The sequence below is a fragment of the Tachypleus tridentatus genome, chromosome 7, assembly GCF_004210375.1.
Source record: "Tachypleus tridentatus isolate NWPU-2018 chromosome 7, ASM421037v1, whole genome shotgun sequence".
NCBI lineage: Eukaryota > Metazoa > Arthropoda > Merostomata > Xiphosura > Limulidae > Tachypleus > Tachypleus tridentatus.
The window spans coordinates 90,899,131-90,919,764 of record NC_134831.1 but is presented as its reverse complement, the minus strand read 5'-3'; the positions used below and the strand labels follow the sequence as shown (position 1 = coordinate 90,919,764).

The 20,634-nt window shown below is 31.0% G+C and overlaps 1 protein-coding gene across 1 annotated transcript; it reads right to left on the bottom strand.

The window, feature by feature from the left end:
• Positions 1 to 7,120: 7,120 nt before the first annotated feature.
• On the bottom strand, positions 7,121 to 19,195 carry LOC143257725 (zinc finger MIZ domain-containing protein 1-like). The gene is made up of 6 exons (XM_076516757.1): positions 19,132 to 19,195; positions 15,166 to 15,311; positions 14,449 to 14,577; positions 11,700 to 11,866; positions 10,314 to 10,739; positions 7,121 to 8,704 (listed from the first exon to the last, which is right to left on the bottom strand). Exons 1-6 carry the CDS (start codon positions 19,170 to 19,172, stop codon positions 8,537 to 8,539), a joined length of 1,077 nt encoding a protein of 358 aa, XP_076372872.1. The 5' UTR covers positions 19,173 to 19,195; the 3' UTR covers positions 7,121 to 8,536.
• Between the last annotated feature and the right edge of the window lie 1,439 nt (positions 19,196 to 20,634).

The following is a 20,634-nucleotide window of genomic DNA, read 5'->3' as shown; positions in this document are numbered from 1 at the left end:
GAAAGTTATACTATTACAATCAAGTGTTTCATTTAAAACTAGTTATGAAAGTTATACTATTACAATCAAGTGTTTCATTTAAAACTAGTTATGAAAGTTATACTATTACAATCAAGTGTTTCATTTAAAACTAGTTATGAAAGTTATACTATTACAATCAAGTGTTTCATTTAAAACTAGTTATGAAAGTTATACTATTACAATCAAGTGTTTCATTTAAAACTAGTTATGAAAGTTATACTATTACAATCAAGTGTTTCATTTAAAACTAGTTATGAAAGTTATACTATTACAATCAAGTGTTTCATTTAAAACTAGTTATGAAAGTTATACTATTACAATCAAGTGTTTCATTTAAAACTAGTTATGAAAGTTATACTATTACAATCAAGTGTTTCATTTAAAACTAGTTATGAAAGTTATACTATTACAATCAAGTGTTTCATTTAAAACTAGTTATGAAAGTTATACTATTACAATCAAGTGTTTCATTTAAAACTAGTTATGAAAGTTATACTATTACAATCAAGTGTTTCATTTAAAACTAGTTATGAAAGTTATACTATTACAATCAAGTGTTTCATTTAAAACTAGTTATGAAAGTTATACTATTACAATCAAGTGTTTCATTTAAAACTAGTTATGAAAGTTATACTATTACAATCAAGTGTTTCATTTAAAACTAGTTATGAAAGTTATACTATTACAATCAAGTGTTTCATTTAAAACTAGTTATGAAAGTTATACTATTACAATCAAGTGTTTCATTTAAAACTAGTTATGAAAGTTATACTATTACAATCAAGTGTTTCATTTATACACACTTTCACATTTCATGATTTCCTCATCGTTCTTGGTAAAAAAGTAAATTTTATACTCAACAAACAGTTAAAGCACAAACTTTATGTCAAATTTTGATGCTTAATTCGTATATTTATTCGACGTTTGGTGCTTTATTAACTGTTCAGATGAAGGATGAACAAACCTCGAGGGCCTAAATTAAACACTTATTACCGCACTTGATGCTGCCCACAAACTGTTTGCTTTTCGTGATGTTAACTAACCAAATCACCAAGACACGAAGTCGCTACTAACTTTCTAGATCAGGCATCAATTTCTCTAAATAACTACTTTAAGCCCAAACATTTAAAAATCTATCAGTTCAACAAGCTTGTTGGCGAAAGTAAATAAGAATATATTGCAATGTGTCATCAATAGTACATTTGCTATATTTAATAGCGATGAGGCCTTCTGTTTAATGCCAAGGCCCACCAGTCCAACTGGAATATGACAGACACAGTTGTGGTATAGGCGCTATTTATGTTAATACTTTTTATGAAACGTCGGTCATAATGAAAACTGGATTAAGTAAGTGAATTATAATTATTGTTCATTTTAGTTAAGTCATTTACAAATCATAATTTGAGGGTATGGATTAATAGCACAATTTTATTTATCTAATATATTTTTAATACCGACTATTTGTATTAGTATTTGACTTTATTCACACTAATAAGGACATGGAACATTTCTGTTTACATTGGACCTAACCAAACCTCAAAGTCGTGTAATCATTATCTATTTTTGAATTTCGCGCAAAGCTAGACGAGGGTTATCTGTGCTAGCTGAACAGTGGTATTGACCGTAACATTATAACGCTCACACGGCTGATAGGGCGAGCATGTTTGGTGTGACGGGAATTCGAACCCGCGATCCTTAGATTACGAGTCGAGTGTCTTAACCACCTGGCCATGCCGGGCCCTCATAAGAGGAAATAATCTAGGTTAATTAATAAATATCTTTACTTATCTTATATAACAAATTTAAATTAATTAATAAATATCTTTACTTATCTTATGTAACCAATTTACTGTGTAAATTCTGCCTGAAGTATATACAGGTGTACTCATACTGTGTATACATTTGTACTCTCACTGTGTATACAGTTGTACTCTCACTAGGCTTAATCCAGTATCTTATGTAAAATAATCTCAAGTATAGATCATTTGTTGTTATCGTACTGGCTATGAGCGTTATCTAGAAAAGCAAAACATTTGTTGTTTATTTTGGATAAATATATTTAAATTCATCATTGTGCTTTTAATTGATATTAGAACTTAACCATATCCATAGTGACCCAATATAATACCATTTGATTTTTCGTTGGGTTGATTGGGTTGGTACAAATAATTCGATGTTATGTTCATATAATAATAACAAAATACTTTATTCCTTCTTTAACGTTTCTAGAACTTTACACTGTTGTAACTCGTCAGCCTAAATTTACAGAAGACGTCCAAATGGTTCTACGACTAATATAACAGTAAACTTACTTGTGCAATTTAACTGTTCTAGAACGAGCAACTGAGTAAATGTGATATTTAACATTGATCCAAATACTTCACTGACTGAAGATATTTTACCAATTGATTGATTGACTGCTAGAGATTGACTGTTCTTCTAGTATCTGTTCCTGATATCTCACTTCCAGATATTTTTGTAAGTTACTAGGTTCTTGTGACGTCCTTCAACACGTAAATGGTGATTTACCAATGAAGAAGAAGGTCGAAATGTTATTCTGCATAAATTATCTTCTCCACCCAAACGAACCGTTTTTACATATATATATATTTCTCTACAAGTGGGTTTTCTCGTCATCACTGATTAATGCTCCATAAAGAAGGAAAGCCAGCCAATAACCCAAATAGCTACCAACCAATCAGCCTGACCAGCTATGTAGGCAAAATTCTTGAGAGAATAATCAGTAACAGACTCTCCAAATTCCTGGAGACAACATCGAAATTACCAAAATAACAAAATGGTTTCGCAAAATTCAGATGGACTACAGAACATTTAGTCAGATTAACTGAAGCAATTGTTGACAGTTTTAATAAACGAGAATGCACTGTTGCTTGCTTTCTCGATATTGAGAAAGCATTCGACACTGTATGACATTACTGTCTCCGGTTCAGAATGCTAGAAATGGGACTATTGCGGGGAACTATTCGCTGGATGTCAAACTTTCTGGTAAACAGAATATGTAGAGTTAATGTTGAAGGGACCTTCTCAGAGTGTTTCACTCCAGAAGCTGGTGTCCTTCAAGGAGGGATGGTTAGCCCCATCCTATTCATCATGCACGTGATTAATATGCCTTTGAAAGATCCAAATAATGGATACTCGTCACAGTTCGCAGACGATGTGGCAGTCTGGAAAAGTGCACCAACACCAGCAGTAGCAGCCACAAATATACAACCACAATTAACTAGAATAAGTGAATATTGTAAAAAATATAGAAACAAAAGAAACAAAACTAGTACTATTCACAACGTTAACTAAACATAAAAAAGCACAACCTCAGATCTATATGAATGGAGCACTCCTTCAGACTACTACATTTGCAAAATTGTTAGGACTTACATTCGACTCAAAACTAATGTGAATAAACCACATAAATAATATTAGAACAAAATTTGGCAAAGAACAAACTATGCTAGGAGTTAACTGGCAAAAACAGTGGAGCTACGGCAGACAACATCATAAAAATATACAAAACATACATTAGACCCGTCATTGACTATGCAGCTCCTACATGGATAAACGTAAGCAAAAAACTACTTTAAACAAAACTACAAACAATACAAAATACACTACTTACAACAGCTTATAAAGTACCCAGAACAACATCATCTGAATTTATGTATAAATGCACACACGTAGAAACAATAGCAGATAGACTCCTACATAGTACAATAAATTATTTTTTACAAAAATGTTAGAAAAAAATGAACTAGTAAACGAACTTGACAGGTACTATATACAAGATGAAGATAGACCTAAACACCTTTCCCCAGTGAATATATATTTTCTAAATAAATAAATTAAACAAAAAGGCTACCTATAAACTAGACTCAACATTAGTTTAAGGGTTAGCTAATAAACATTGAAAGGGATTTATGTGAATATTTTATAGTTAATACCTAACTAATGAAAGTGCAAATAATTATGGAACTATAAAGAGAAATGATTCATTTGCATCAAGTGTATATGTAGATAGTACATGGACATTGCTCTGATAGAGGCCTGAGTAAGTGCGGGTTTCTCTGGCCCTCGTGTACAATGTATAAATACGCTTGACAGCTGCTGAAACAAATACAAAGAAAGAAAGAAGAGGCCGACGAAACCTGATCCTCCTGGTTATATAAACATTAATACTTAAATAACTATAAGAGAGAAAGTCAGGTTGCAAAACAGTAAGCAACGAAAGTTCCGGAACACTTTATAATGTTCTTGGTGTGAAAAATAGCCAAGTGGTATAATTTTTATTACACACACAAAAACTTATTTATTCATTCATTCTGAAAGAGAGTCTTAGGTTTTTATTTTGAGCGTTTAACTCAAGAAAAGTCGAGTTAATTTTTTCTATGAGGATTGCTTGTAATCCACACAATAGTTTGTTAGCAACAGCAATCTTTGTTCCATGAGATAGATTCCGGTTTTCTATAAAAAGACAAACCCAGATTCTCCTACCTGTCCTTAAAAACACGACAACACCTAAACAAATAATTTTATATCTGGCAGCCAGATAACTTGTATACATTTCTCACCAATGGCACCCAGATCTTTTACTGGTGATTTAGGCACCGTATTCATGAAGAAGCAAAGGCGAAAGCTGTTGTCAACCAGTTTTAATGATAATGAATTTCAATATAGCTAAATTGGCAACGTTTCCCTAAGTCTTTTATTTATTTCGTAGCGATAATTCCGTTTGTTTGCTGTTAAGCACTAAGCGGCATAAGTGGATGCGAACTGTGCCCACCATGGGTACCGAAACAGTTTTTAGTCTCATAAAATTTCAGACTTATAGTTGAGCCATGTGGATAAATTACCATATTTCTGAATATTTCGAACCCCCAATCTACGGTTAATATTTAATAACGTATTTTTAATAGAGAAGTGGTTGTCCCATCCCTCTAGCGGTGGAAATATTCATACGCTGCATTTCTTGTTTCACGATTTGTTTTTCTCTAATCGAACCATAAAGTCTTAAAACAATCTTTAAAACTGCAGATTCTGAGAATTAATTTGTTTGATTTCCACGCTCTCTAATGTTTGACTTCAAATGTTAAGTTTTCTTCATGAACGTATGGAATACACGGAGATATGTAGAAACTCTGCTAGTGTTGGAGACTAGCTGCCTTCCCTCCAGTTTGTCACTCCCAAATTAGGGACGACAAATGCAGGTAGCGTTCGTGCAGGTTTGCGCAAATTTCAGAAGACCAAGCAAATTATTCTCATTTGCTATTTCCTGACCTTTTTAGGGAACTATCAAATAAAGTTATTTTTATTTTTTTATATTCCCTTGTTCATGTTAAACAACAACAGTTATGTTTAGATGTTAAAACATTGAAACAGAAAATGTTATTTTTAGATGTTAACCAGATTGTTTCAACACGACTTTCTGCTTCAAAGGCGGTAAACGAGTGGCCTTCATAAGAAGACTTAAGTTCAATAGGACATTACCTTAGCTCTAAACCTTCTGTATTAAGTAGACTTTAGTTTAATAGGACATTCTCTTAACTCTAATCCTTCATACCTTCTGTATTAAGTAGACTTAAGTTCAATAGAACATTCTCTCAACTCTTAACCTTCATACCTTCTGTATTAAGTTGACTTTAGTTCAATAAGACATTCTCTTAACTCTAATCCTTCATACCTTCTGTATTAAGTAGACTTTAGTTCAATAAGGCATTCTCTTAACTCTAATCCTTCATACTTTCTGTATTAAGTAGACTTAAGTTCAATAGGACATTCTCTCAACTCTTAACCTTCATACCTTCTGTATTAAGTAGACTTAAGTTCAATAGGACATTCTGTTATCTCTTAACCTTCATACCTTCTGTATTAAGTAGACTTTAGTTCAATAAGGCATTCTCTTAACTCTAATCCTTCATACTTTCTGTATTAAGTAGACTTAAGTACAATAGGACATTCTTTCAACTCTTAACCTTCATACCTTCTGTATTAAGTAGACTTAAGTTCAATAGGACATTCTGTTATCTCTTAACCTTCATACCTTCTGTATTAAGTAGACTTTAGTTCAATAGGACATTCTGTTATCTCTTAACCTTCATACCTTCTGTATTAAGTAGACTTTAGTTCAATAGGACATTCTCTTAACTCTAAACCTTCATACCTTCTGTATTAAGTAGACTTTAGTTCAATAGGACATTCTGTTAACTCTTAACCTTCATACCTTCCGTATTAAGTAGACTTTAGTTCAATAGGAGATTCTCTTAACTCTTAACCTTCATACCTTCTGTATTAAGTAGACTTTAGTTCAATAGGACATTCTCTTAACTCTAAACCTTCATACCTTCTGTATTAAGTAGACTTTAATTCAATAGGACATTCTCTTAACTCTTAACCTTCATACCTTCTGTATTAAGTAGACTTTAGTTCAATAGGACATTCTCTTAACTCTAAACCTTCATACCTTCTGTATTAAGTAGACTTTAGTTCAATAGGTTATTTTCTTAACTCTAAACCTTCTGTAATAAGTAGATTTATGTTCTATAGGACATTCCTTTAAAACATAAAAGTAATAAAAGTTAATTTAGATTCCATCATAAATTGTTCAATGGAACATGAAATGTGGCTGTTATTACATAATTAAGTAAACTTTTAGAAGGATGGTTCACTCTATGTGAAGACTTTCAGAATATTAAATGTCTTGCAGTGAGATGTTAGTTTAAAGGTTCCAAATGAAAACTGGTTATACTTGCATTCTGTTTAAACTTGAAATTCGTCTTTGGAGTTGAGAACTCAAAATATGATGGGTAATACTTAGGGTGATTGTCATTTAGCCCTTTGTTTGCTAAGTAAACAAGAAACAACATGAACAGTTCATTTCCAGTATGGATTATCCAGTACTCAAAGTGTTTTGGCATTTGAAAATCATTAGTTGAAACCTAGGTGACTTAGATTATGATGTACTATTTTTCATTAATCAACTTTCATGTTTTACAGCAAATTTTATTTTTAATCAAAAAGAAACTGAAAGGAAGAATTTAATTGACAAAATAATACAGATGATTTCTGTATGTTTGTAACATAAAATCTTTATTGTATAAATATTCATATCTACACTAGTAAACCAGATGTCATGACATTCCTCTATCAGTGAGGTATAATGAAAAAAAGTTTCTAACCTCAATTTTATTTTGAACGAAATTTTTTTTCAAATAAATCAAACAAAAAAGGAACATGTGAAAGAGTGGAAAAAAATATATATACAAGATAATATTATACAGACTTTGTAACAAGTTTTAAATCAATTTTAGCTTAACCCGAAACGTTTATCTCGTGAATCAAACAAAATGACAAGTTAAAAACATGAAATAAATCTGTATAAATTGGACTGTTGAAAACAACACAGGAACTTTTGTTTTTATGTAGTGATTCAAAGTTTAGTAGAGTGAAGTAGAGTACATTATATTTTGTAGAACAAAGATGATAGAGATATTATGAACAAGTGAATCTATACAAATTTTACTACATTATGTACATTGTATGGTAAGACAGAAAAACTTCCATAATTTGTTCTTAAACCCAGCCTATAAATTCCTGATAACCACAAAATTAGTGAACTTTAGTATACTTCATTCTGATTGGACAGCATTATAGATGTAAGTTAAATAAAAAACAACACTGTAGAATCATTTGGTACATCATCTTCCAGTGCCAGCCAGATTTATGGTTAAATGATCATGGTTACATAGAATAACCTTGTAAGTAAGTGGGTAACTTGAAGTTTCTTTCCTAGTTTCTTTGGCCTTGAATAAGTAAGTGGCAGTATGGTGGATTTCTAGTCAAAAGACATATCTGAATTTGAAAGTGATATGATTATTGTTGTATGCATACATCTGCTTGCATCAAGTTTCTTGGTGGTTAACTTTCAAACATTAACAAAGTATCTTGAATGAATAAATAGACAATAAGAAACAGACACCACAATACACAACACTTTGACAGTATAATACATAATGCCAGCTGTCTAATAGCTATTAACAGTTATGTTTACAGTTACCAAACATGCATGTCTCGTGGCACTGAAAGCTCTTTTTCTTCCCTGGAACTTTGCATAACACTTGGGTGTGGTTTGTCTTCGAAGTGATAAATTCATACACAACAATCACTAACCACTTCATCATTGTTTGTTCCTACCTGAAGTAAGAAATTCTTTTGAGGTAATGAATACTGTTGTCATATAATGACACAAGCTCTGGCCAGCAAGCCTGCAACATTTTAACAGTGGACAGTAGGCATAGGAACTCAGTCTCGATTTTAATGTTTGTTATTCACACTTAGAAGAGTTCATTGTGGATACCACTCACAAGTATCACTTTCAAAACCCGAAACTGGGATTCTGTTCCTTGGAGATGGGAAAAGTTCTGATAAATATGAATATTCCACAAGTTTTCTATGCTCTCCTTTAATAAAACACTGCAACGTCTCAAAATATCTGTGAAAATAACATTTATGAATCAAAAAACGACAAGATGTCATCGCTTGTGCTGTTTGAGGTGGATGTTATGGTACAGTTGGTAGTTGTGATTCCTGAAGTGGAGTTCCCACCACTGCTTAACTCAGGAGGGTCTAGATAGGATAGCAGTTCCATGGGATCCACTACACTTTCTGGTAACAACTGGAATGAAAACAGATACTTTAAGTATGGTACCACTTAATACTAAAAATTGACCAAAATTCCAAACAATTCACATGCTGAAAACCACCCTAACACATTACTAAGTGAGAAAACCAGCCGCTCAAAGTACTGGTTATGATATATTACGTGTATATGTACTAATACATTTTTGGTATAACAATTAAAAAATTTCTAAAGAAGCAACTTTTATATCTACTATCTATGTAATAGATGATGCCACATATGAATGGGACTGTTTTGTTTTTGAATTTGGTGCAAAGCTACTCAAGGACTATCTGCGCTAGCCATCCCTAATTTAGCAGTGTAAGACTAGAGGGAAGGCAGCTAATCATTACCACTCACTGTTGGGTTACTCTTTTACCAATGAATAGTGGGATTGACCGTCACATTATAATGCCCCATAGCTGAAAAGGTGAACATGTTTGGTGCAACCTTCAGATTATGAGTCGCACGCCTTAACCCACCTGGCCACACATAGAGATGGACAAACATGGAATAGTTTCTAAAGTATTTTATAAGATAAAAAGTAGACACAGAGTATTAAAAATCGTAAATGTTAAGATGAAGAAATTAAACACCATAATCAGTTTGTGACTGAGGTTTGTAAAACTTCTCAGAGGTACGTCTATACTGGAAGTATATAGATGCCATGTTTGTTCTATGAATATATAAAAATGAACAAATAATATGATATGAAAATTAAGATGTGAAAATAAAGTAGAAATCATTTATTATTTATAAAATAAAATATAATAATAATAAGTATCCAAAACAAACAAGTAAAGTAATACTAGTTGGACAGATTTTAAATAACTGTTTCATTTAGGTATACCAATTATATCAGTTTTTTTCAGGGTATAAGCAATGTTTCTAATCTTTATAGAGCTTAGAGAACTTATGTTTTACAATATTCCTTTGAAATGGCACAAGGAAGTTTCAATTCGACTGGCACGAGACTTTCAACTTTTTTCCTTTTGCTATAAAATACAACAGTTTGTGCTCACTTTTCACTGTTTATTGTAAATACTTCTTGTATATACAGTTTAACCTTCTTGATGACAAGAAGTCCACTTGAAATAAAAATGTATATCAGAACAGCTGGTGTGGGTGTTAACACTTTTATTGACAAGGAGAGAAGCAGTTCAGTTTTCTGCTTATCAAAAAAAGTGTTAACACCCATATTAGTCATTCTGAAATACAGTTCAACGTTGTTGAAAGGTCACTAAATGACTCTTGGAATCTCATTATTTGCTGCAGATAACTCAATAGAAAATGTCAGAAGATAAAACTCAAAGCATCAGTAGATTAAATCCAATAAATCCACACTTAACAATGGACTGTAGTATACGTGCAATCATTTTGTAACACTATCCATGAGGCAAACAATGAGTTTTATTGTAATTGTAGTAATAACATGGCCAATGATTCACCTTCAGGAATTCCAACACTTGAAGATTTATGTAGTAAAACTAAGTTTCTTCTTTTTAAAACTCTATTGCACACTTTTTTTGTTGAAGTTACATTCTGTTGTAAAGTACTGTATGGATTAGAAATTTCCTTTTTACAAACATTAATGTCTTCAACTTACATTTAGCCCTTCCTGGCCTTGACCTTCACCATCAATGACAGCAGCAGGGTCAAAGTTGAGGTCACTTAAATCAGCAGCATGAGAAAGTGGGTTATCAGTAGTCACTGATGGAGGTTGGCTATTAGCTGGATTGGAACTGTTGCTATTACTATTAATACCATTAGGTTCAACACCGCCCATTAGGTCCAACAGATGAAGACGGAGGAATACTTGGAGGTCCTCCATTACCTGGAGTGTGAGGAGTATGAGGTGTGTGTGGCGATGAGGCCCATGTTGCATCATGCTTTGTGTAGAAGATGGGGTAGGTGGGGCATACTGTTGATGGCTGGAAGATGGTTGAGTTTGGCTGGTCCCAGGAGCAGAAGAGTTTGCCAGATGGGGCATCTGTTGGCTATTCTGATCACATATGTTATGAGGGCACATTTGCTATAAATGGAACAGAAAACCAAATTAGTTTAAGAAAGAAAAAAGAAGTGGATTCTTACAAAGTAAAACATCATCATTAAAAGTTAACCTACTGAGCAAGAAATGTATTGTGGAAAAACAAAAAGATACTTATAATATGGTCTCATATAGAAGTATCTATTGAGACTTTATTATTCCATACTAAGGAAATCAACTGCACATTTATAATTCAGATATTGAGATTGAATGTAAGCTGATTTTATAGGTTTCAAAATACCAGAAATTTTAAAATACTATAACTATAACAATTTGTGGAGTACCTTCCATACAGAAACTGAGGAGTGTATTACATACAGAAACTGTGGAGTATATTCCATGTGGAAGTTGAGGGTGGGTGGGTGTTTTTTGTTTCTGATTTAATTAATTTTCATTTGAATGTGATAAATGTTCCAGTTTGAGTCCATGACATTTCTGTAGTGAAGGTCTTTTATATACAGAACTGTTAATTGTATAATGCAGTATTCTCAAATTTTTGTCATCCATATCTCCTTTAATAAATAAGGTTTCTTGCACCCTATCTGTTTTTTTTTTTAAGTAAGTGGAAGAGTAAATGAAGTCATGAGATATAATACACAGATACCCATCTATATGTGTTGTTGTAATTACTTATTATTTTTGTGGATAAAAAGAAAATTAAAACATTCAATTCTACATTACTACACCCATTATTGACTCTACCCCAATTGCTCGCAACTCCTCCGAGAGATTATTTGTTCACCCTGGGGGGGGAATACCACATCCATTTGGAAACTCTGATGTAATACAGGATATTTAAACTTCATAAGGCAAGAAGGTTCAGAATTTTACAAGTCAATTACCACAAGAAATACAAGTTTAGATAATATATTTAGGGCCATTTTGAAAATTAGTTGTTATAAACAGTAAGTAAATAGAGACAAACATGAAGTGGAAAACAGCTACCTGTTCATGCTGGTTTAAGGATTTTTCCATTGCAGCAAGAGGGTCTAATGAGGCGACACTGTCGTTAAGATGAGCAAGTGGGCTTCCAAAGTCAGAAGAAAAGTCATAACTTCCATTCATTCCTCTATAACTCATGCCATTTGGAAGAGTTGGGCCATTAGCAATAGCTGAATATGAAGGAAAAAGTAAATTATTTGTTCTGTAGACCTTATGAAGAAAATATGAATACACCAAAGAAAAGAACTGTTATGGCTTCATTTGCTGCTCATGTTTGAAACACCAAGAAACACGATATTTCAAATAACACTATGTAACAAAATTTTTACTTTTTCTTGTTCCTGGGCAGAAAGTGTTATTTCCCAATTGCTTATGCCTAAAGTAAATGGAAAAAGACCTATTTTTCTCTTCAAACTTTGCTTTTGTGACCTGGGTAATGAAATTTTCATATTTACCCATTTTCCAGAACATTTCAGGTAGATTCAGTGCTGAGTAGCTGATTGAGAATTTTCTCGAACTTACAAGAATTTTAAAGAATGTTGTAGAACTTACGAGAATTTTCAAGAACCTTTTAGAATTTTCTAGAGCTTTCCATAGTAATACCGTGTTTCTCCGATAATAAGACCTACCCATAAAATAAGACCTAGTGTGATTTTTGGGGATAGTTTTAATATAAGCCCTACCCTTAAAATAAGCCCTAGTTAAGAGTGGCAGGAAGAGGAAAGAAATAAAAAAAAATTAATTCATTAATTAGTTTAATAGTTAGTTAATTAGTTTGTTTAAGTATTAATCAGTTAGTTTAATAGTTTAATAATAGTTTATTTTAACTGGTTAGTTTAATAGTTTTACTTTGTAACTTCATTTTTTTAATATATCAAAATAAGACATTCCCCGAAAATAAGCCCTAGTGTCATATTTTGGAGTGAAAATTAATATAAGCCCTGTCTTATTTTCGGAGAAACACGGTATATATATACAGGGCTCACCACTACAGTTTAGTTCTAGCTGCCTAAGTAAACACATAGACCTATCTGATTTTATCAAAGATGACATCAAGAAGCTGCAAGCATACTCCATACGCATTCTGCTGTGTATGTTGCCAATTTATCACAATGGACTGAGACCTCTGTGGGGAGGCACAATGTCAAGTGTGAGCCACTAGTGGACCACCAGAAGGTGTTGTTCCCATCATTGCACATAAAACTGGGTCTTATAAAACAGTTTGTCACAGTTCTTGATAAGGAGTCTGCAGCCTTCAAGACTTCTTCCCTAAGCTGTCTGAGGCAAAGGCCAAAGCGGGTGTCTTCATTGGACCACAAACAAAGAAGATCAGTAGGAAGGAAAAAAAAAGCTTGGAGCAGCTTTGTTGCAGTGGTTTGGGGCTTCTTGGGCAATCACAAAGTCGAAAATTGTGTGGAACTGGTTGAGGCTCTGGTGAAGAACTACGACAAAATGGGCTGCAGGTTGTCCCTGAAAGTCTATATCCTTGATGCTCATCTTGATAAATTCAAGGAGAACATGGGAACATACTCAAAAGAGTAAGGCGAGCACTTCCATCAAGATATACTGGAATTTGAACGTTGGTACCAAGTAGCGTATTATGAAAACATGATGAGAGACTGTATTTGGGGGCTGATATGTGAAAGTGATTTACGTTACAGTTGCAAATCTCAAAAACTACTCACTTCTAAACATTTTAGTATAACTTTAGTATAAATACATGTAAATCTTGATTCATATGTTGTTTTATTCAGACCTTATGTAAATGAAAATGTGCAAATTTGCACATTTTTTACACAGAAAGTAGATAAATCTCTAAATTTCGTTATCCAGGTCACAAAAGCAAAGTTAAGGGAATAATGGCCATTTTCTGTACTTTTACAACATAAGCAATTAAGAAATAACACATACTATCCAGGAACAAAATTTGTGTTACATAGTGTAATGAAAAAGTTAAAATTAACTTTATCACAATCCATCTATCACAAACTGTCTAAAAGATAAAACTTATCCTATCACAATCTAAAAGGTTAAAAGTAATTAAATCATTTGAAACATATATTAAGAGATAAACCCCACACAATAAGCTGATGGCTGTGGTTTTACACAAGTCTTCTCTCATTAGTTCAAACAGATCATTGTTAAATAAAGAAATTAGTTGGATGAGCTCTATAGGGGAATTTATATAGTTTAGAATGAGTAACACTTAGGTTGATATATTAGAGGTTCATTGTACAAATATATAACATTAAATGGGAGATAATTTAAAATGTAATTTTATCACGTAAATCACCCAAATTTTTATAAAACGTACAAAACAACAAATATTAACACAAGCATATAAATACAAAAGTATATTTTTTTGTGTAAACATCTGTCTTTATAGAAAACAAGAATAATGAATTAACTACAAAGAAAAATACTAAATTTATATGACTTTTTAAGACTTAAGTTCACAGTTTTACTACACCAAATTCTCACTGTTTCTAATTACTTACAGACCCAAGAACAACACAAGTAATTAGTGACATTTTACAAAGTATGTTACTACTGAAATATTAGCTGGGGGAAAAATTAATGTTTGAAGTCATTAAAAAAGAATCTTCAGTTTAGTGTGGTGACTCTCTTATGAGAATTATATCCTATATCTTGACAAACAACTTAACCTAAGTAATGAAAAGTCTGTCACAAGAAATTAAGTGTTTTTTAAAAGCATGGTCTTTCAGTAATATTTTCAAAAGCAAAAGCTTACACTGCATATCTGGTGGGGGCATAGCAGCATATGGTGATAAAGCTTGTCCCATTTCCCAAGAGCTTGTTGTCGGCATTGTCATACTTCCGGGAGACATAGCTTTGAACTTCTTGTGGGCCCCACACAGGTCTGTCCATCAAAAAAAATAAAATTTGAGTTACTACTGAAGGTAAAACAATAAACTCTGCAGCATTGAGAGCTAAAGTTAAATAACTTTAAACACAAATGTAGCACAATAAACACTTATTAACCTTTAAATTTATTTCATAGGATAAACTACACAGTGTAATAAAAAGAAATACAAAAAGATTAATAAAACTATTAAACTTGGAGAACTAATCTTTCTTGTTTTATATCAGAGAATATGTTCAAGACAAAAGAAGACTCCAGGTGTTGGTTTCCTTCCTTACATATTACAAATATTTTATAGTAGACTACTTACATACATTGAATTTGATTATTAACAAATAATAATATTAGAAATGGTAAGTTAAAAAATATATTCACACACCTAAAATATTTATCATTCCTAAAACATAAACTGGTTAAAGTTATTAAGAAAAATATCTTTCAGTAAATTCCTCAACAAATCAGTTTCCTTTTATTTATAATTTACAATTATGAGTTACAAAATATGATATCAGATTTTACAAAGAATTAACCTCCAACTGTGTTTCTCCATCAGACTTTGTGAATTTTTACTTTATAAAATTCTACCTTGTTCATGCTCTAGTTTGAGAGAAACAGGCTTCCAGCAAGCGTTAGCACTCACTGTCACTTCCTCCACCTCGGAATTACTGAGATTGGTCAAGATGGCCCAAACATACTGGTCTACTTCTAGGCCTTCCAGGTAAGCTGTTTTACTGTAATGTTTTTTTATAAACTTGTTAAAAATAGAAAACAATTTTATTTCTAATGACATAAATTATAGTTGTAGTAGTTAGTTTCATTTCTAAATGTATTGTATTTATTATTTATTTTTTTACCATACATAAAATATATATCACACTTTTTTTAAAACGTTTTTGAGCTCAAATACAAAGTACATGAGGGAACAATAATCTTCCAGTAATTTTCAGATAATATTTTCAGTCCAAATGTTACCTCAGATAAGCTTGGAATCCCAATGTATATTATAATTCAAACTATAATGTTATATATAATTTAATTTCTTAAAGTAAAAGTAAATATTGAAAGAACACATTTAAATATAGATTTTAATGAGTAACATGATATACTGAATGTAGCATTGTTTAAAATTTGTTGTTTCTGATGTTAAAATACTAAGTCTATAGTTTCATACATATTAGAAACTCAAATTAGTAATAGTGACAAGCTAGAATATAAAATAAGAACCTCATATCATTTTATTTCACTGAGATATGGTTTATGTACTGAATCATACACAGCAGCCCCATTCACCTCTTTCCATTTTTAAAATGGTCCCTTACGTACACCTACTTCAGTATGTGACATGTGAATAATCAATCAAGAGCCGAGAATGTTTAGTGGTTTTCTCAGCTATTTTAATCTGAGAAAAGCCTACAATGTTCTTTCAAACCAAGGTTTCAAGAAGGTAGGTTGTGTCTTAGGTCTACTGAAAGTTTCATATTTTTATAAACATAGATACATCTTAGTTACTAAGCTTATTAGATTATATTGTAATTCTATGGTATCAGTGTAGATATTTATGATATTATATTGCAATTCTATGGTATCAGTGTAGATATTTATGATATTATATTGTAATTCTACGGTATCAGTGTAGTTATTTATGATATCATATTGTAATTCTGTGGTATCAGTGTAGTCATTTATGATATTATATTGTAATTCTATGGTATCAGTGTATTAATTTATGATATTATATTGCAATTCTATGGTATCAGTGTAGTCATTTATGATATATTGTAATTCTGTGGTATCAGTGTAGTCATTTATGATATTATATTGTAATTCTATGGTATCAGTGTATTAATTTATGATATTATATTGCAATTCTATGGTACCAGTGTAGTCATTTATGATATTATATTGTAATTCTATGGTATCAGTGTAGTTATTTATGATATTATATTGTAATTCTGTGGTATCAGTGTAGTCATTTATGATATTATATTGTAATTCTGTGGTATCAGTGTTGTTATTTATGATATTATATTGTAATTCTATGGTATCAGTGTAGTCATTCATGATATTATATTGCAATTCTATGGTATCAGTGTTGTTATTTATGATATTATGTTGTAATTCTACGGTATCAGTGTAGTTATTTATGATATTATATTGTAATTCTATGGTATCAGTGTAGTTATTTATGATATTATATTGTAATTCTATGGTATCAGTGTAGTTATTTATGATATTATATTGTAATTCTGTGGTATCAGTGTAGTTATTTATGATATTATATTGTAATTCTATGATATCAGTGTAGTTATGTATGATATTATATTGTAATTCTGTGGTATCAGTGTAGTTATTTATGATATTATATTGTAATTCTATGGTATCAGTGTAGTTATTTATGATATTATATTGTAATTCTATGGTATCAGTGTAGTTATGTATGATATTATATTGTAATTCTGTGGTATCAGTGTAGTTATTTATGATATTATATTGTAATTCTATGGTATCAGTGTAGTTATTTATGATATTATATTGTAATTCTGTGGTATCAGTGTAGTTATTTATGATATTATATTGTAATTCTATGGTATCAGTGTAGTTATGTATGATATTATATTGTAATTCTGTGGTATCAGTGTAGTTATTTATGATATTATATTGTAATTCTATGGTATCAGTGTAGTTATTTATGATATTATATTGTAATTCTGTGGTATCAGTGTAGTTATTTATGATATTATATTGTAATTCTATGGTATCAGTGTAGTTATTTATGATATTATATTGTAATTCTATGGTATCAGTGTAGTTATGTATGATATTATATTGTAATTCTGTGGTATCAGTGTAGTTATTTATGATATTATATTGTAATTCTATGGTATCAGTGTAGTTATTTATGATATTATATTGTAATTCTATGGTATCAGTGTAGTTATGTATGATATTATATTGTAATTCTGTGGTATCAGTGTAGTTATTTATGATATTATATTGTAATTCTATGGTATCAGTGTAGTTATTTATGATATTATATTGTAATTCTATGGTAACCTATGTCCAGCAAATCTAGTTCAAAGGTCATAGTGAGAAGAGATAATTGTTTGCTTTACTTCTTGATTTATTTTTCTATATTTTATAAAAAAATAAGTTTAATAATTTATTTCTATATAGTAATAATCTACACACATATATAATACATAATAATTGAAATGTGACTATATATTACAAAATCCTAGTCCACTAAAACACAAGACTAAAGGTCAGTTTTATATTATTGGATAGATGACCTGAGTGCATGCACACTGTGTCAATGTAAGCTATCTAATGTGGGCTAGGTATGGCTGAAAGGTCAGTATAATAACACAAATATATATTATGAGACTTGAGCTTGACTTAGACTAAACATTTGTATTTTCGTGTTATAATAACGAAGAATGCATATTTTATATTTATTTCCTAATCTTTTTTTATAATGGCTACAAGGTTGGTAAAAGTGACAGACCTCACATAGAGAAAAAATAACATAAGATATAAAGAGTTACTGAAAACAAACATTTGAAATATATTTCAGAGGTTTTAGAGATTACACAAATAATATTGTAGATTTTGAGAGAAGAACATTTTAATCATAACATGAAATCACTTTGCACTCAGACTAGCAAGGAAACAGATTTGATATTTTTACAAAAAATCATTTGTAAAAATATTTCATTAAAAAATCTGATTTTTTGTGTATGAAAAACTTGTAATCTTTTCTAAAAATCTACCAAATTTTGTAAATGTACACATGCTGTATCAAAAGTTGTAGTGCAAATACTTAATATGTGCAAATATCTAGATGAACTCGTGTATATTGTACTGAGCCAATCGCAAAAGGGTTAAAACATATATATACACAAGTTAATAGTGATACTGAGTTCACTCTTTGTGTTTCATTAAATAATATGGTTAATTAACTGATAATTACTAACTGACACAAACTTACACCACGTTCAACACAAAGGCCAATCAGCTGTTGAAATTACTTTACATACAAAATATACATGGACATACTGATTTTTACTAGAATGTGAAGCCAGACTCTACTGTACACTACAAGCAGCATCACAGTATAATTATAAATGTAATAGATTTATTTAATTTAAATTCTTAGTTAAAATCTGAAATATATAATAAAGAAAAAATGGCACGTCAAGATTTTCAATATGCAGGTGTTTCTTCAGAATTTCTGGGTTGTTATAACAAAATTATAAGTGGGGCATTTATTTAAAACTTTTTGTAAGTTCCTATCAATAGCCTTCCCAGCTCACCAAAACAAGAGAGAGAAATATATACATGGTTCAAAGGGTGAAACATTAGCTTCAATTTTAATTCTATAATCACAATCTGAAGACACCTTTCACTGAATGAGTAATACAAGTAACTGTAGTTTTACTTCAGTAATACAAGTAACTGTAGTTTTACTTCATATGTACAAACAACAACTTTTTAAATCACTGAAAATAATCTTATAAACAACCATGTCGTTCAGTCTATTAATTTTCTTACTTGCAAACTGGACATCTCCAAGCTCCTTTCTCACAATTCATTTGGAGGTAGGATTCGAGATCAAAACACTAGAATGTTGAATACAGATAATGTCACAACACAGATCGTATGAAAGGCAACAATAGAATGATAAAAATAAATCATTGGATCAATGTGAAGACAACTAATAAAACAAAACAACTAATCCAACTTTCACTCTTTTTATATGACTTAATAAACACACGCAAAAATATTAATAAAGTGAGACACTTGGAAGACAGCTGTGTTAATTCAGTGATTAAAATATTAATAAAGTGAGACACTTGGTAGAAAGCTGTGTTAATTCAGTGATTAAAATATTAATAAAGTGAGACACTTGGTAGAAAGCTGTATTAATTCAGTGATTAAAACATTAATAAAGTGAGACACTTGGTAGAATGCTGTGTTAATTCAGTGATTAAAATATTAATAAAGTGAGACACTTGGTAGAAAGCTGTGTTAATTCAGTGATTAAAATATTTTATAAAGTGACAACACTTAGTTAGAAAGCTGTATTAATTCAGTGATTAAAACATTAATAAAGTGAGACACTTGGTGGAAAGCTGTATTAATTCAGTGATTAAAACATTAAATAAAGTGAGACACTTGATAGAAAGCTGTTAATTCAGTGATTAAAATATTAATAAAGTGAGACACTTGGTAGAAAGCTGTGTTAATTCAGTGATTAAAACATTAGTAAAGTGAGACACTTGTTAGAAAGCTGTATTAATTCAGAGTGATTAAAACATTTATAAAGTGATTACACTTGGTAGAAAGCTGTGTTAATTCAGTGATTAGAACATTAATGAAGGGTGGAGACACCGATTGGAAGTGCTGTATTAATTCAGTGATTTAAAATATTTTACAAAAGTGAGACACTTGGTAGAAAGCTGTAGCAATTCAGTGATTAAAACAGTATAATAAAAGTGAGACATACTTGGTGGAAAGTTGTATTAATTCAGTGATTAAAGAGATATAAAGTGAGCACACTTGTTGACCAAAACATTCCAGTGCTATATTTACTAAAGTAGACACACAAGCTGACACAATGCTTTTACATGAACACATGGTCATGTATTAATTCAGTGATTAAAACATTTATAAAGTGAGACACTTGGTGGAAAGCTGTATAAACTCACTGATTAAAACAACATAATAAAGTGAGACACTTGTTAGAAAGCTGTATTAATTCAGTGATTAAAACATTTATAAAGTGAGACACACTTGGTTAAGTGGCATAAAGCTACAGTGATTAAAACATTTAGCAAGGAAATTTAAGACACTTGTTAAGAAAGCTGTGTTAATTCAGTGATTAAAACATTAATAAAGTGAGATACTTGGTGGAAAGCTGTGTTAATTCAGTGATTAAAACATTAATAAAGTGAGACACTTGTTAGAAAGCTGTTAATTCAGTGACTGATTAAAACATTTATAAAATGAGACACTTGGGGAAAAAGCTGTGTTGAAGATTCAGTGGAGTTAAAA

What these genes read in the sequence shown, in the direction of transcription:
- LOC143257725 (XM_076516757.1), bottom strand. Translation starts at nt 19,172, where the DNA reads ATGAATTGTGAGAAAGGAGCTTGGAGATGTCCAGTTTGCAA. An exon ending in CCTTAAACCAGCATGAACAG is followed by an intron (nt 10,740 to 11,699) that starts GTAGCTGTTTTC and finishes TTCCATTTATAG; the next exon opens with CAAATGTGCCCTCATAACAT. An exon ending in AAGGCCAGGAAGGGCTAAAT is followed by an intron (nt 8,705 to 10,313) that starts GTAAGTTGAAGA and finishes TTTTCATTCCAG; the next exon opens with TTGTTACCAGAAAGTGTAGT.